Raw genomic sequence first — 17918 nt, 5'->3', positions numbered from 1 at the left:
CTACAACTTTGTCACTGTAGAAATGACCTCAAGTATACTGCTCATCCATCCATCTTTTAACATCCTAAACCGCAGGATTAAATTGCCATTCAATGCAACCGACAGCCTTTATGATCCTAAATTACTCCTTCTTTGCAGTTAAAAACATCGTTATTAATATCGGCCCATAAGTTTCAACAAGAGTTTAAGGGAACTCTTGGGTGGGCAGGCATGGCAACACTCCTACTTGGGTCACTGATGGCCGTGTGACATTGTGCTGGTTTCTCTCGAGAGCATGATCCTTCCTCTGGGTTTCTAGGAGAAAGAAATTAATTCTCGACTGGAAAAGGATTTGGAGAATTATCTTCCCAGTTTTGCCAATTGACCATATTTCCGAGAGGCCTCCCTCCTCCCCAAAGGATTCCTTCCCTTCATCCCTTCTGGTTAGGTAGAGGTCAAATGCACTTTCAATAGGGCAGCTCCAGTCTTCAATGATAACAGTTCAAGAGAAGAGTTTTCTGGGAATAATAACAGTTCCTCTTGGTTTTGAGGTATTGGTAACAAAACCTGGGCCCTCGTGCGTACTAGGCAAATGATCTACCATTAAGGTATACTCCACGCCAAAGTTAAAGTTTTGTTCGTTTTTGAGATGAGATCTGTATGCCAGGCTGGCTTTAAATTCCTGGACTCGAGCAATCCTCCTGCCTCAGCCTGCTGAATAACTGAGGCTAGTGGCATATGCCATCAGATCTGGCTGCTTTCTGTTTGTTTTCATTTACTGCACACTGACCCTTAAAGGCATTAATCTCTCAATACCTGCCCTGTTCTGCGCTCCCTGTATTCCCTTCTACCACCCAGTCCTGTGTCGGTCCCTCCGTGATGATTCCCCTCTGATTCCTCCACCAAACTGTTTCTCAAGGGCCAGCCCAGATCGGACCTTCAGGTCAGAGTCGTGATGTCCAAGGCATCTGTGGAAATGCCTCACAGGACAGAGGGAAAAGAAGCAGTGAAGGAGTCAGTTGAGCTTCCACCCAGACCCCTTCAGACCCATGCCCACCCCCCACCCCACCCACACACACACACACACACACATGCCACAGCAAAGGGAAGCACCTTCAGACAGGAATAAGAATAATGCCTCTGTAGTCTAGGAACAAGTTGTGAAGGTTGGCAGTCCCTAACTGAGGTGGGGGTAAAGGCTTATTTCTTAAACAATTGCCTTATTGCCTTTGATCAAGAGCTGGGAGTACTAACGGTGTGTGTGTGTGTGTGTGTGTGTGTGTGTGTGTGTGTGTGTGTGTGTGTGAACATTGTGTGTCAAAGAGGGAGCAGGAGAGGAAAGGAGAAAAAAAAAAGGTTAAGAAGCTAGCCATGAAGACTAAAAATATAACTGGAGAGCAGAGTGTGGCCACACACCCAGAATCCCGACATTTGGGAGTTGGAAGCAAGTCATCAAAACACCCAGGCCAGTGGAATACATGAGGCCCACTGGTAAAGAGGTTTGCTGAGAGCCAGCCAGACAACAGGGTTGAAATCCCATGAGCTCAGGAGCCTGGGGAAATGACTTGTCTCTGATCCTCAGCTGCCGTCTATATAATGAAAACCCTGGTCTTCAGGTTGCTTTGCCAGTTAAATGGAGTAATTATTCATCAACCCCAGAGGACCAGATTCTGCCTGTCTCCTGCATAGCACACAACCGCCAAGAGAAGGGTCCTGGCGGTCCGCACGGTGGTACCTCGCATAAGAGAGAGCCTCAAATATCCACCTTGCCTCTCTGGCTGTCGTGTGGTGTCTCGGCCGCGGGGGCGAGGAGGCAGCCCCCGCCCCGGACTGGGTCCCCGCGCACGCACCCCTGCCTCCGCGCCCGCGCACCTGGCCACCGGGTCTCCGGGCGCCCCGTCCTCACCGCGCGCCTCTGAGCCTTTCGCCGTGCCTTTCTCTGCAGCGCCTCTACCTGTGCACTTCCCTGCCTGCCTGGCCCTCGGGCTCTGCTGGGTCTCCGGCCGCCGTCTCTCACTCGCCCGCCGTCTGTCCGGGGGACTAAGGAGGCACAATGAGCGGCGCCTGCTCGAGCTACGTGAGCGCGGAGCAGGAGGTAGTGCGTGGCTTCAGCTGCCCGCTGCCGGGGGGCGAAGCGGCTGCTGTCTTCTGCTGTGGCTTCCGCGACCACAAGTACTGCTGCGATGACCCGCACAGCTTCTTCCCCTACGAGCACAACTACATGTGGTGGCTCAGGTACAGACCCTGGCCCTAACCTCACCTTGAACCCTTTCACCCATCCTACCCCCCTAGCCCACCCGCAGGCCAGCCTCTTGTAAGCCTCCACTTTCCTGTAAGTACCCATCCTTCAAGTCATCCTTATCCCCATTGACAACACTGACCCTGCTCCTACTTTGTACCCCATCGAACCCTCGAAGCCCCATCTCAACTCCTTCATCTTGACCCCAACCATTATTTAGAACCACACTTGAATCTGACCAGCACTACCCCAAAGCACTCATTCTGTCCCTCGTCTGAACTTCATTCTGCCATCACCCTCAAGACAATCTCAAATCACAAAGCCAACCCCTCACCCTAACAGCAAATACTATCTTCAGACATACAGAAGAATCCCAAACTCTATCCTTAGTTCTCACACAGACGCTCCGATGTGGACGCGGTTCCACATCGCACAGTCCCACCCCCAGCTTCTTGAACTCCCTATTGCTACTGCAGTCCTAACCTGCCTCAGTCTCCTCCTCAAGCCTGTAAAGTGTCTCAGCTGTCTATTCCCGTCTTGACTTTAATGGGGTCTAGACCTACGTCCAAACCACGACCTCAAACCTTCATCCTCACCTGATGCTCCAACCCAACCCCTTCCCTTCCCCTCCTTGTCACTCCCACTCTCATGCTCAGCCCTTCCCTTCCCTCTCACTCCCTTTACCGGACACTTATACTTTGTGTCCCGGGGGTGTACCCAATGCTTGCACTAAAGCAAAAACCTGGAGGTCAGGGCTTGCGGCAAACTCAGTGTAACACAGTAGCATAATGCCACAGCAGAGGCCAGCTCCGGCCATTTTAATAGTGGGGTCTGGGTGCCAATATTTCACTCTCCCTGGCCATTCAGGGACAGGGTTGCTTGGACCAAGTCTGACGATCCTGAAACCTAAATATGGAGCTGGAGGGCAATAGGTCTTCGTCCCTCTGAGTCCCCAAAAGGACCCAGAAAGTAGAGCCTGATCTTCCACCCGCTCTGGGAAGGGGTATCGGCGAAAATGGGTTGGTCCATCGAGAGTTTTCCGTCCCTAACAGTGTATGAGCCGAAGACTACGTGCTTCCTGGTGGGAATGGGGCGTCGTAAGCTGCTGCCTAGTCTCTGAGCCTTCCTGGCTCTTTATCTACCGGATGGGGAAATGACCGATCATTGTCTTGATTTCTGATTAAGGCAGGGACCAGACAAAAACTAGATATCTGCCAACTACAACTACAAAGATTGCTTTTTCTATGATGTCCAGCCTGTAATTCTAAAACATTTTCAAACGACGAGGATATCATATCCTGCACATTCGGCGGTGACTAAAAACACAAAGAATCATACTAATTTTTTTTCTGTTCCCACGTATTCATCCATTCACTATAATCTTTGCTACTGCGTCTCTGGGCAAGGCACTGAGGACACAAAAGCCAATTATTCCCTGTGAGAAGACTTCATTCTTGTGAGAATCCAACCCAGGGCTTTGGGCATATCATAGACAAGTACACTAACCCTGATTGTATCCCCAACCCACCTAGTCTGTTCAGAGCAGTGCTTCTCAACCTTCCTAACGCTGTGACCCTTTTGTACAGTTCTTCACGTTATGGGAAAATTACTTCATTGCTTCTTCATAAATGTAATTTTTGCTACTGTGGTGAATCATAATGTAAATATCTGTGTTTTCTGGTGGTTTTAGATGACCCCCCTATGAAAGGGTCATTTGATCCACAAAGGGGGTCATGATCCACAGGTCGAGAACCACTGATTATCTAAGTGAACAGTTGACACCTCACTTCGTGTTTAGAACTGAGGTAGGAGCTGAAGAAAGATGATACCGTCCGTTCAGAACCTGGTGCAAACCTTGGCTCTATCTTACCAGCTTGCAAATTGGAAAAGTTGTTAAATCTTCTGGATTCTTTTTTTTTATATATATAACTTTAAAATGGCAGTTACAGCCACCTGTGATGGTTCACACTGGTAATCCCAGCTCTCGTGAGACTTGAGGCAGAAAGACTATGGGTGATGTTGAGGGAGTCGAGGATACTCACTGAGTTCCAGGCCAGCCTTGAGTACGCGGTGAGAACCTGTCTCAAGGAATAGATAAAAATGTGAGGAGCAGCATTAACGCTCAACTCACAGAAGACGGCTTGAGGAGGGAGTGACGTGGTGTGCAGTGCGGGTGAAGGGGCTCAGTGCACTGAGTAGGGGCTCAGTGCACTGAGTAGGTGCTCAGTAGGCAAGGGTTCCCTTTCCATCTGTAAATGTGAGGCACAGAGCTCTGAAGAGGTGGGCTCCCTCTATCACCATCACACACAGATTGTGAGGACATGACTGAGGATGGGCTACACACCTCCATACACACAGCCTAAGACATCGCCCCTTCTTACAGATGGAAAGACAAGAGGGACGGCATTATTACTGGGAGTAGCCCAGAGAGGAGTGGCAGAGCTGAGGCGGAAACTAACTTAGGCCTATCTGATCCCAAACCCAGACTTTTCCTGTTCAACATCTGACTGAACCCTTCCTGGCTCCTTACAGCTGATCTACTCGGCTCTCCCCACAAAACAAGCTCTCCCCACAAAATGTGGTGTTGTTGTCGTCTTCTACTGTGCTGGCCCCTTATGATGCAAAGATGAGTACCCCCTGTGCCTCCCACCCCCAGCTGGTTGTCCCTTCCTCTTCCATCACGCCCTTATCTACTCACTTCTTGTGACTCCTCCCGTTGCCTTGGAAACCTCCCTGTGGAATGCTTTAGTGGCTTTAACGGGTTTTAATGGAGGGTTGACTGGGGAGATCTCTAAGGTCAGCTCTTACATCAGCATGACCTCAAAAGCAGCTGAAGGGTTACACTGTGAGAAGTGACTTCCTGGGTTCTCCTGTGTGGGGGTGTGGTTGGGAGTGGGTGTTGTGCATGTATGCCTGTACTGAATGCACGAATGCATGCTGTTCCTGCAGAGGTCAGAAAAGGGTGACTGATCCCCTGATACTGGGGTGACTGAAGCCTGTGAGCTGTCACATGAGTGCTAGGGACCGAAAGCTGGGCCTCTGGCGGAGGCAGCCAGTGCTTTTAATTGCTCGGCCCACTTCCTGGGTTCTAACCCAGGTTTATAGCTGCAAAGCATAGCGCTGAGGGCTGAACTCTGAAACAATTTCACACATGCATCTGACAGAGCCCATATCACTTCAGTATAGAGACCTTGTTTTCTCCAAATTTCATTTGGTCCTACTTCGTTTAATCTCATTCTTGCACGTGTATACGTCTCCAGGTGAGCACGGTATCCTTAAGAGAGAGCGTTTGAGGGGAAAAGCCATCTTTGAAAGCCAACCATCTCAGACCAAGAAAACATCCCATGGAGAAGCGGCTGGTGCAACTGCCCATCTGGCCCAGTCGTCAGAACTTCCTTCCATCTTCTTACTGCCAGGATGTGAGTCAGAAGGCAGTGCCTCAGCGAAGGGCAGAGTTGGGGGTTAGGTACCAGGAACACTGCACCCTTGTGGGCCACCTGGTGAGACTGAAGGGCAGAGCTGGTAATCACTGGCTGCAAACACCCTCTTTCTCTACTCACTCAGCCACCTGGTGAGATGGGAACCTTCACAAATGAAGATCAGAAAATCAACGTGATATTTCCCCTTCTGTATGGCAGAATCCAGTTTCAAACGTTGAACAGAGTACCTGCTCTGGAAGCCTGAGTGCTTCCCAGGGTCACAGTGGGTCTTTGTCTCTCAGAGTCAGCACAGCAGAACCTCCTAAGTGCAGAGCCCTCTAGTTCAGTTTCTGTGCAGAACAGGATTCTTGACATCACGGAAAGGCATCTGTCTGCCCTGTGCTAACCTCTCCTCAGAAGGAAAGTACCCCTTCTGTGAGCAGTGCCTCCCCAGCAGACATCTCTGATCATAAGTCCAGTTGGTGCTGAAATAAGGCTTCTCCTCAGAGAGCTCTCTGTCTTTCCCATGCTCTATCCTCAGTCCTCAGACAGACATGGTCCAGGGATGTTGCACTTCTTTTTTTTTTTTTTTTTTCCGGAGCTGGGGACCGAACCCAGGGCCTTGCGCTTGCTAGGCAAGCACTCTACCACTGAGCTAAATCCCCAACCCCAATGTTGCACTTCTGAGATGGCATTTGCTCCCTAACTCACTTCCAGTTTGGGACACATCCTCTATCTTCTCATCATTCCACAAAAGTTCTCCTTTAGAGGCCACTTTCCCATCCTGGTGCACATAAATGTCTCTTACAAAGAGTGACGTCCTCATCTGTCTGTACGTGGGTCTACCAGCTATAGGCCCATGAACAATAAGTGATCTCAAATGAGAAAACTATTGCTTTTTTTAAATGTGTGTGTGTGTGTGTGTGTGTGTGTGTGTGTGTGTGTGTGTGTGTGTGTGTGCAGACATGTACACAGGGGCATATGCGTGTATAGAGGCGAGCAGTCAAGCTCAGGTATGATTCTCCAGAACACCACCTCCTTTGAGGCAAGGTCTCTCTCTCATTAGTCTTGAGGTCAGCAGTTTAGCTAGGCTGGCTGGCTAGTGGGCCCCAGGGATCCTCCTGTCTCCATCTCTGCAGTGCTTGGGTTACAAGTGTGCACCACCCCGTGAATACTTCTGGGTGTCGAACATGAGTCCTCATGCTTGCAAGTCAAGCAAGCCTTTCACCAAGTGAGCTCTTTCCCTGGCCCGAGATAACTGTTCAAAGTATCGACAAGAACTAAAAAACACCACATACTCAATATGCTTAATGTGGGAAAGGACGGATGAAGTGAAGGATTGAGAAAAGGAGAGCTGACCTGTGTTCTAAGATGAAGAGCTGAGGACAAATAGCTCACCTTTTGGTGTTTGGGTTTTTAGACAAGGTCTCTCTATGCAGCCCTGGCTATTGTAGAACTCACTATGTAGACCAGACTGGCCTTGAAATCTCAGAAATCAACCTGCCTCAGCCTCGGAGTGCTGGGATTAAAGGCATATGCCATTACATCCAGCTAAGTAGTTTTTATGGAAAGTGATCCCAGAAAACATTGGCAGAGGGTGGGGAAATGAGATGGAGGAAACACTAACAATAGGTTGTTACAAGTAAGTCACACTGAAGCAACCAGTGCCTAGCCTGTGCTGGTCAGCATACAATGTATACCTCAGAGTTATTCCACGGGAGCTAGATACATATATACCACTGTGGTTGTGAGCTGGTCAAGGAAGGGAAGCATTAATTATCTTATACTTCAATGAGCAGACTGAGTTTTGTTCTGGGTCTAAGAAAGCCTCAGGCAAAGACATGCTGGCAACTGAAATCCTGCACTGACTGTTCCACAATGATAGGACCCAAGGGGATGTGGCCAGGACATGTACAGCCCGCATTACACCTAGTGACAGCTTGATAATATAGTTTGCTATATTATCCTCCAACCTTATGTTTATGTATATTTAGTTAAGTTTGGGTATGACTATTTTCACTTTACATTCATTATCTTGTAAGAATGTATTTATATATGTGTATGTGTCTGTGCGTGTGCATATAATTGTTGGTATGGAACACACACACGCACACACACACACAGACCAGAAGATGATGCCCACTGATATTCCTCAGTGAGCTAAACTGGTGAGAAAGTTGAAGCTGTGCCCACCACTCACACTCCAGTAGCACGCTGCCTCCCTAGACCCCAGCGCTTAGCCCACTGTGCTCTTCTGTCTCCAGCATCGGAGCACTTGTGGGCCTGTCCACGGCAGCAGTGGTCCTTCTGGCCTTCCTCATCACTGCCTTTGTGCTCTGCTACCTGTTCATCAGCTCAAAGCCTCACACGAAGCTGGACCCAGGCCTAAGCTTACAGACAACAGGTAAGAAAGAAGCTGCATGATGTCCTTGTAGTGGGCAAGCTCAAACCTGTCTTTGTGGGAGAGAGATAATTAGAATTGAGGTCTGGATGGCCAGGTATGGGAGAGAGAGCACCTTGTTTGTTTGTTTGTTTTGTTGTTCGAAACAAGGTTTCTCTGTGTAGCCCTGGCTCTCCTGAAACTCACAGAGATCCACTTGGGAGAGCACACTCTCAATCCCAGCTCTTGAGGGGGTAGGGGGATGTGGAGAAGTAGGCAGAGCTCTGTGAGATTGAGTCTACACATCGAGGTCCTGTCTCAAATGAGAAAAACGGAAGAGAAAGAAAAAAAATGAAGAAACAAAAACAAAGAAAGATAGAAAAAAGGAGGAAAGGAAGGAAGGAAGAAAGGGAGGGAGGGAGGGAGGAAGAAAAGAAAGAAAGGAAGAAAGAAAGAAAAGCAAGGAAGAAGTGAGATCTAGAACATTCGCCTTCTGAGTATCCTGGAACATTCACCCTTCTCAGGAAGTCTGTGAGCTGAACATTAATGACCCTCCATGTGTCCTTCATGAGCCCTTCATGTGCCCTTCATGTTCTCAGCCCTTATCGGAGTCTCTAAGGTCACCAGTGCTCTCACACAAAGATTATGCATGAATGGATTTTCTATGATTGTGTTTTCATCCTAGCCTTAGAGAGTGTAAACTGATTTTCATATTATCCCCAAACAAAACAGAGCCAATAAGACATACTTGCTGTTTCCCCAAAAAATCAACATTTGATCAGAAGCTGAAAACAGTATTTTATTTTTCATAACCTCTTGTATTCATCTCTTCATTTGCATGGGCCATCGAGAACCTCAGAGGGGCCCAAAAAAGAAGTGCTGCCTTTTCCCAAGTCCTACCTGAACATTTTATAACCTCTGAAGATCCAAGTCGGTGTTAGCCAAAGAGTTGTTAGTACAGTTGAGTGAACAGCAGCCGGGTGGGTTGTCTACACCTCCAGGGCGAGAGAATTGAGGTGGAGAGAAGGTTGGAGGCTTGTCCATGCTTCTCCTCCTAGAGCCACACTCTTCTGCCCACTAAACTTGGACTGTGCGAGTGTTTAAGGGCGACCCTGCCGGATACCAAAAGGATCAGCTTTTATCAGTGTTGAGGCAAATACAGGAGGGAAGGCAGGAGGGGCAGACAATAGGAAAAGGCAGGCCAGGACTGAATGAGTAGCAGGGTCACTCTTGGGGGTGCTCTCTTAGGGAACAGGTAGGAGGGGTACTCAGGCAACAGAGGCAAAGGCAGTGAGCATCAGGAGGGTAGAAGGGTGGGTGGGTAATACCTCATCTCAGAGGGAGATGGAGAGGGCTGAGTGCTAGGGTTTGTAAGAGATTAATTTCCTAACTTAAAACAGCCCTTCTAGAATCCTGAAGATGGTTGGGAGTGGAAAGGTTCATCTGGCTGCCTGTGGAATCAGGACTAGGAAGCAAACTGAGCAGAAGAACAAGTTGACAACTTTGCCTAATGAAATATAAATGATATAAGACATCGTATATGAAGTTAAAAATCAAGGATAGGCAGCAAAGATTTTGTGTGTATGTGTTCAAGCGCAAGTGGTGGTGGTGGTGGTGGTGGTGGTGGTGGTGGTGGTGGTGTGTGTGCACGTGTGTGTGTGTGTGTGTGCACACATGAACACATGTGGAAGCATCTATTCTCAGTCTACCCTATTCTCGGGTTGTACATTTTAACTTGCCTACTTACTAAAATGTATTTGTAACCTCAAAATCAATACTTGAAGTAATTATGAGGTTATTACAAATTGAGTGTGTACAGTGACAAAAATCTGAGGGGGCGCGTGTCCCAGATAATGTCAATCAAAGCTGTACTCTGTAAGCATGTTTCCTCTTCGTGTCTGTCTAGAACCATTCTGTTCCAATACAGTTCTGAAGTGCCTGTCCAATGCTCCCAAGCATAAGAAGACTGTGCTGGGCTTTGAAGAACATAGGGTGCTAAATGTCTAGACATGTGTGAGAGGTAAACCAGAAATATATATGAAATCATGGAACTGGAGAGATGGTTCACTGGGCACTGGCTGCTCTTCCAGAGGACCTGGGTTAGATCTCCCAGCACCTACATGGCAGCTCGCAACTGGCTATAACTTCAGTGCCAGGGAACTTGACACCCTCTTCTGGTCTCCTAGAACACCTGGCATGCACATGGTACACAGACATACCTGCAGGCAAAACACTCATACACATAAAAATAAACATTTTTAAATAAATATATATTAAATCATGTGTCTTTAATCAGTAGCACATTTTTATAACCAAAGTCAGATATTGATTGTTTGACACAAATATCATGGCCGAAGGCACACAGAAACCTCATCTTATATTCTCCCTAGAAGACAGAGTCTCATAGCCCAGGCTAGCCTAGAACTCACTATGTAGCCAAGCCAACAGCCATAACAACAACATGTATCATATGACCTTGAGCTCCTGATCCTCCTTCCTCCAACCCCAAGTTGCCCCCAAGCCTGGCTTAGCAGCAATGTTTTAATATTTACTCACTCAGTGTTTAGATAAAGTTATAGTACACAACCACATAACTACTGTGGATAAGCAGGACTCATTGTATATAAAAGAAGATCGGACTGATATCCAGAATACAGAAACACATCTTTAAACAGGTCAGAAAAGTGTAATAATAATGATGATGATGATGATGGTGGTGGTGGTGGTGGTGGTGGTGGTGATGATGATGATGATGATGATGATGATGATGATGATGATATAAAAGCCCAACACAAGCCTGGTGTGGTGGTGCACGCCTGGGAGAGAGAGAAATAGCAAGATGAGCAGTTCTCTGTTGTCCTTTGTTACATAGCAACTTGAGGCCATAAGACTGTCAAACAAACAAATAGTCACAACGACAAAATTCACAATGGAAAAGGAAAGATTATCAGCCTTAATATGAGGATAAAGCAACTTAAGAATGATAGGCCCAATCGCTTCTCGGCCTTTTGGCTAAGATCAAGTGAAGAATGATAGGCCCATCAGACGGCTGAGATGCTTAGAAGGTCTTGCTGAGCAAGCCCAACATGCCGGAGTTCAATCCCTGGGACCCACATAAAGACAGAAGAGGACTGACTCCACAGAACTGTATCTGATCTTCACATACACCATGGCTTACGTACTCACACACAATAAACCTATTATTATTATCATTATTATGTTTTATATATTATATATTATCATTATATTACATTTTTAAAAGGACACTGGTGCTGAAGAGATGGATTAGCAGTTAAGAGATGGCTAAGCAGTTCCAGAGGACCCAGGTTCAATACCCATCACCTACATGGCACCTCACAAAACCTTTAACTCTAGTTCCAGGGCATCCGACACCCTATGAGGGTACTACACACATATGGTACACCAACATATATACGAGCAAACTAACATACACATTTTTTAAAAATAAATAAATCTTCAAATAAATAAAAAGGCCATTGACAAAAGTTTAGAAGTGAATCAAATTAATAGTGCGAAAGTTGGGGTTTCACATACTGCTGGCAGGAATATAAATTGGTTGAGCTACTTGGCAGAGCAATTTGAATTTGGCAATGCCTTGTGCTAAAAACATGTATGCCCTGTAACTCAGCAGTTCTATGTCTGATGATCCGTCCTTGAGAAGTAGCAGGACAGCCTGTCACAGAGGAGACCAACTCAAAGTTTATCTGTACAAGGAGCTAAGGTGACAGCTAGCACGCTCAAGTACCATACAGGAGTTACAGGGACAAACCCTCCCTGAGTGGACTACCATGAAGTCCTTTTTTTTCATGGTCACTGGGCAGGGACAGTTATGACACTTCCATTGCACAGATGAGGAAAGTAAGGTTCAAAGTCACCTAGTGGGTGACTGACGGCTCTATTTCAACCCCTGTTGCTGAGAAAGGGAAGCCCTTCTTCTGTGCTGGATACTCTTGGAAGATGCTCTGGGACCAGTCTTCCTAACTGCATCACTCACACACAGCTATGGTGGTCAGGTCTCAGAGATGCAGGATGAACTGCACAAGGGGTCTCAGCTTGTAAATTGTGGTCCCGAGATTCCAAAGTGTTTCCCTGCCTCTCAAGTCCTGCTCTCTTTCATGTCATCAAACCTGGTCTCCCTGTTCCTCCCTGCCCCCATCCCAGCCTTTCTGACTAGGAGTCACATAGTTCATCCTTGATCATGTAGATGGAGACCACCTGCCTGCTTCTCGGTGCCCAGCCACCATCCAAGTTACTTAGTCATCAAGGTTCGGAACAGCATACACTCTTGCTTTTTGTTTCTTAATCTTTGAAGATGGGAAGGGTGTCCTCTGACCTTTACCAGATGATTGCTTCTGCTTCTCTGCCTTTTACAGCTCTCGGCCTTCACCGTGTCACCCTTCCCCTTCCCTCTGGACCCCACAGCGTTGGGCCAGGAGCCGCTGAGATGGTGCGTGGGCCCACTGCTTTGTTTTTACCAGATCTTTCCCGCTGTATAGACTCCTGCTTCTATTTGCTTTGCTGTCTCGCTTTTCAGGAAGACAGGACAGATCATGGCTCCCATTTTACAGGAGAAAAAGAACAAGAATCAGTAGGGGATGTGACCAAGTCCTCACAAATCGTGTGAGCATGTGTGTGTTTGGGATGCCAACCAGATCTGCCAGGCTTCAGAGTGGAATCACTACCCTGTGAGGGAGTGAGTGAGTGTGTGTGTGTGTGTGTGTGTGTGTGTGTGTGTGTGTGTGTGAATGTCTGTCTGTCCTTATCTCTCTGAATGGTAGAGCAAGTGTGGTATGACAGGTGCCTTGGCAAGTGACCATAAGAAATCCACTTTGAACACAGTTTCCTTCCCGTGTCCAGGATTCTGCCCATCACCCCTGTCCCATCCCATCTTCCCAAACCTGACAGGCAATAGCGATAGAACCTTTTCCTCTTCCCTTACCTCTCTTCCTTCTATTCCTCCCTGTGCTGGGGATCTAATGCAAGGCCTCACATGTGCAAAGACACACTGTCCCTCAGAGACAGCCTCCCTCTACAGCCCCAGTAACTTCCTTAGTGGAGTTTTTTGTGAGAAGCCAACTAAATCCAAAGGGTGGCTGAGGGCCTGCTGTTGTGTTCCGCCCGTGCTGGGGACTTCAAGCATTTCACTAGCTCTGCTTCTCTGGCAGGTGGCTGTTAACCTCCTCTGTTTTGAGACCACACATGTGAAGCGAGGACAGAGATGATGTCCCAACCCATGCCTGTTTAATGAAACCAGAGAAATCAAAATTAAATAAGCTTTAATTTTGCTCTGGAAGGAGGTTGTTAATCACCCACTCTCCCCGTCTAGAACCCCAGGGATCTGGAAAATCAGTCTGATACTTTTGGCATACAGGAGGGATGCTGAAACCCAGAGAGGAGCAGTCATGCACTCAAGCCCCCAGGCTAGCTTGTGGTCTGGTTGGTTGGGTCTTTGCCTTTCAGGCCACAGATGTATGTCTCTGTAACAGCTGCCCACACTTCATGGTGGTTTCCATCACCACCCCACTCCCATCCCACCCCCACCTTTTGGAGAGTTCAGTCACCCTAGATCCCACTGCTTCTTGATTAAGCACACTTGTAGTGACACCTGTGAATCACAGTGTTAGTCACAGGTGTCACTGATGAGCAGGACTGAGGACTCCGGAGAGCAAGGTCTGATGACAGAGGTCTTTAGGGAACACTGGACAGGTGCCCTGGATTTAATATTGGCTCTCTGTTCTCATGGTTCCTCTGGTTTTATTTCTTTTTATCACTTATTTATTTGTTTCTTTAATTGTCTTTTAGTTATGTCTATAGTGGTGTGTCTGTGTGTGGGTTTGTGTCTGTGGATACAGCACCTGTGGCAGCCAGAAGGGGGTGTGGGATTCCTCTGTGGCTGGAATTATACGACCTTGTCAGCTGCCCAAGGTGGGTGCTGAGACCCTAACTCTGTCCTATAGAAAAGAGCGAGTACTTTAAACGGCCGAACCACTCTGCAGCCCTTTGGTTTTTTGTTGTTGTTTTGTTTTTGTTTTTGTTTTTTTAACCATTTAGAGGTCTTTTTTAAAAAGATTTTATTTATTTTATCTATATGAGTCCACTGTAGCTGTCTTCAGACACACAAGAAGAGGGCATCAGATCCCATTACAGATGGTTGTGAGCCACCATGTGGTTGCTGGGATTTGAACTCAGGACCTCTGGAAGAGCAGTCAGTGCTCTTAACCACTGAGCCATCTCTCCAACCCCTAGAAGTCTTTTATTATCATTTTTTTTAAAGATTTATTTTATTTATAGGAGTACACTGTCACTGTGTTCACACACACCAGAAGAGGGCGTCAGATCCCATTACAGATGGTTGTGAGCCACCATATGGTTGCTAGGAATTGAACACAGAACCTCTGGAAGAGCAGTCAGTGCTCTTAACCCCTGAGTCATCTCCCCAGCCCTATTATCATTTTTAATACCTATTAAGCTATGCATTCACAGGGAACTGCCCCTGGCAGCTTAGCCTTTTCTTCCTTGACTGGAAAAGATGCAGAATTAACTGACTCTTCAGTTGAACTCAGGCACTTTTCTCTTGGGTTTCCTTCTTTTTCTGATCATTTCCCTTCATTGCTCAGAATGCTTTGTTGGCTCTTATCATGCTTCCCATGCTCAACAGCAGCATCCTGGGTAACGCTGTAGACTCTTTCCAGTCTGGCCCTGGCAATATCTGTAGGGCACTCCTTTTTGGAACCACCTATTCCTTTGATGTCACAATATCACCTTACTTGCAGATTCATATCCACAGGGCCAAAGGATAGCCCCAGGCTTTGTTTTTTTTTTTTTTTTTTTCAGAGCTGGGGATGAACCCAGGGCCTGGCGCTTGCTAGGGAAGCGCCCTACCACTGAGCTAAATCCCCAACCCTAGCCCCAGGCTTTCTAAAGTGTTTGGGGGGGATACATTCCAGGTGCCCCACTCCTTTCTCTTGTGTTTGTCATCTCTGCAGGTACCTGGAAAATGGTAGTCCCAGTACAACGGCTCATGGTTTCCTATTAAACAAACTGTTCTCTGGGCCCTAATCTAATCTGTAAAGTAACCTTAGAAAAAAATTAGAGATGTTTACGTAGCTCCTGGTTAGTTTGAAATACATGACATTATCAATTAAGTGACCATCCCTTGTTTGTGCTAGGGATTGAACCTACATGTGCTAAATGTGTGCTCTACCACTGAGCTGTGCCCTCAGCTCGCAACTACTTTATTATTATTGTTATTAGTTATTATTATTGTTATTAGTTGTTATTATTTATTTGTGTGATGTATGTGTGTGCGGTAGAGGACGGAGGAGGACACCAGGCATCCTACCCTATCACTCTCTGCCCGTTTCCTTGAGACAGGGTCTCTTTGAGCCTGAGCCTCTTGCCTTTTTTTTTTTTTTTTAAGCTAGGCTGCCTGAGCAGCAAGTCCGGGCAATCCTCCTGTTTCTACCTCCAGCAATGACTTGGGGATGCAGATAGAGATAAATGGATGCATATCTAGCCACACACAGCTTTTTTCTCTTTTCTGTGAATCTGGAGATCCAAGCTCACTTCTGCTTGCCGCCCTCACCCCAAGAGTCATCTCACTGGTCCTGTTATTTTCTTTTAAAAAAAACAAAAACAAAAACAAAAACATTTTTTAGGAGCTGGAAAACTAACTCAACAGTCAGGAGCACTGGTTCCTCTTCCAGAGGAGCCTGGATCATCAACATGACAGCTTGCAGCTCACAGCAGTCTGTAACTTAATCCCAAGAATCTTACTCCCTTTTCTGGCCTCCCATCTTCAAACCAAAATCTGAATGTGATGGTGTATACTTGTAAACCCAGAGAAGGCTCCGAAACTTAAAGGAATGGCCCCACTTGGGAACCAGAGAGAATTCTGGTGTGAAAAAGCAGATTTCTTGAGGGGAGATTAGTAAGGAAGTTGAGCAGAGATGGGCAGAGGCCCATGGAAAGCCTTGACAGCCACCCCCAGTCTCAGATCAGACAGACACTGGAAGCTTTCAAAGAACAGCTCATGGACTCACTTGACCTTTGATTCCTCTGGTAACTTCTGAGGAGCCCAGCTGGAGGAGCCCGGCTAAGCAGTTGGGCTGAGCAGAGGAGAAAGCCTGAAGGAGGCGGTGGCCTTCTGGTGGGTGTAGCAGAATCTGGTGGGGCCTGCAGCGATTATGAGGGGCTTAGGAGAGAGGAGGTATAAAAGCCAATGGTGTTCTGACTTAAACATTTACTATTTTAAAGGATGCTCAATTGTGTCAGGGAACATGGATTTTTGTTTTGACTTTTGTCTTCTTCTTCTTTTTTTTTTTTTTTTTTTTAAGAGGGTTTCTCTGTATAGTCCTGGCTGTCCCGGAACTTGTTCTGTAGACCAGGCTGACCTCAAACTCAGATGTCTGCCTGCCTCTGCCTCTTAGTTGCCTGGATGAAAGGTAGGTGCCACCACTGCCCAGGATTCATAAGTGACCGTGGGATGCAGTGACAAAAGAGAGAAAGAGAGAGAGAAAATGAATGTCACCAATGGATCAGGGTTCAAAGGCCAGGCGAGCTTCCTTCCTAGCTCAGACAGAAGATGAAGGAAGGAGGGGAGAGTGGAGGAGAATACAGGACTCTTTTGTTTGGTTGGGTTGATTTGGTTTGATTTTTGAGTTAAGATCTATTTCGAGTTGTAGCCCAGGCTAGCCTCACACTTCTTGGGACCGTCAAGCTTCTGCTCCCTAGGTTCTGGGATTACAGGGCTGTGTATCACACATAGCTACTGTTCTCATCCAGCTTTATTTTATTTTATGTGTATAAGTGTTTTGCCTGCATGTTTATCTCTTCACCTCATGCATGTTTGGTGCTACAGAGGTCAGAAGAAGGCATTGGGTCCCCTGGAACTGGAGTTACAATCAGTTATGAGCCACCATAGAGATGCTGGGAATCAAATCCAGGGCCTCTACAAGAGCAAGTCTCTCCGGTTTCTCCAGCTCCCAGACTGTTCTTAAAACAGAGAACAGCAGATGTCTTACAAACAGGCAGTGCTCCTCTGTATGTTGGCTGTGTAACCAGCCTGGGTCTTCATCTTGAAAATGAACTTGTAGTTTGTTTTTTTTTAATGGCTTTTTAACCCTCGTAGGGATATGGTGAAGGTCAGCTCTTGCTCTCCTAGCAATCACCTCCCCTGCTCAAGAGAAACATGTGTCCCTACTGTGTGATGTGGTATATTGCTAACAATTGTTTCTTGTATGAAGACTACGAACACAGTGAGGTACTCAGGTAATCAATAGAGAAGTTGGCCATGGGTGTGGCGCTGGTGTGGGAGAATGGGCTGCAGGAGGAAGTTACCTCAGATTGTTGTTTTTCAGGCTCCAAGGAGATGTCACCTGACCACCAAGGTTTGAACACGGCAATCATGATGGAGGTGCCAGGGGTAAGCTCTCCCAGGCAGAGTTCATCCTTGAACACACGGCTGGAAAGCAATGAGAGGCAGACTGTGGGTCCCAGAGGTCTTCTCCAGAACCAGTTCATGGCTACAGTGACTGCTAGCCACATTCCAGACAGCCCCGAAGAGGCCTCTGTCCCCACCCCTGACCCATATGGACCAGCTCCATAAACATCCAGTAAATGTCTTTGTATCACTCCTTCTGGAGTCTCTGTTTTTGGTGACAGGGTGGGAGTGAGAAGAGCCAGAGACGGGGGAGCCTAGTGGGGTAAACGAGGGCTCTTCCCACAAAAGCACCAAAGTCTTGCTTTTCAAGACCCAGCTGTCTTGCTCGGCCTGAGCAACTTAGGACCAACTGAAGTGGGGCATGAGTCATGTGGAGAGCAGTGTTACTAGCAATAGCACACAATACAGAAACCTGAGGTAGTGGAGTCTCAGAAAAGC

At 47.2% G+C, this 17918-nt stretch overlaps 2 protein-coding genes across 3 annotated transcripts in view; one reads left to right on the top strand and one right to left on the bottom strand.

The window, feature by feature from the left end:
* The window catches only part of Tut4 (terminal uridylyl transferase 4), a 180314-nt gene extending 178323 nt beyond the window's left edge, over positions 1-1991 (bottom strand). Inside the window, exon 1 of the mRNA XM_063287719.1 lies at positions 1852-1991. The gene's annotated coding sequence lies outside the window, so the exon portion shown is untranslated. The remainder of the gene's footprint in view (positions 1-1851) is intronic.
* Shisal2a (shisa like 2A) lies at positions 1739-17662 on the top strand. 2 transcript variants are annotated; one of them, NM_001402233.1, is made up of 3 exons: positions 1739-2214; positions 7902-8041; positions 17398-17662. In NM_001402233.1, exons 1-3 carry the CDS (start codon positions 2033-2035, stop codon positions 17643-17645), a joined length of 570 nt encoding a protein of 189 aa, NP_001389162.1. In that variant the 5' UTR covers positions 1739-2032; the 3' UTR covers positions 17646-17662. The 2 variants fall into 2 exon arrangements, with proteins under 2 accessions (NP_001389162.1, XP_063144510.1); XM_063288440.1 differs by lacking the exon at positions 17398-17662 and adding an exon at positions 9418-9543 and having other exon boundaries at positions 2033-2214.
* The last annotated feature ends 256 nt before the right edge of the window (positions 17663-17918 follow it).

Source organism: Rattus norvegicus, chromosome 5 (assembly GCF_036323735.1).
Source record: "Rattus norvegicus strain BN/NHsdMcwi chromosome 5, GRCr8, whole genome shotgun sequence".
NCBI lineage: Eukaryota > Metazoa > Chordata > Mammalia > Rodentia > Muridae > Rattus > Rattus norvegicus.
This window is presented reverse-complemented; position numbering and strand designations above follow the sequence as displayed.

Coding starts and splice junctions, on each gene's coding strand:
- Shisal2a (NM_001402233.1), top strand. CDS start 2,033: ATGAGCGGCGCCTGCTCGAGCTACGTGAGCGCGGAGCAGGAGGTAGTG. Junction 2,215..7,901: donor AACTACATGTGGTGGCTCAG/GTACAGACCCTG, acceptor TTCTGTCTCCAG/CATCGGAGCACTTGTGGGCC. Junction 8,042..17,397: donor CCTAAGCTTACAGACAACAG/GTAAGAAAGAAG, acceptor GTTGTTTTTCAG/GCTCCAAGGAGATGTCACCT.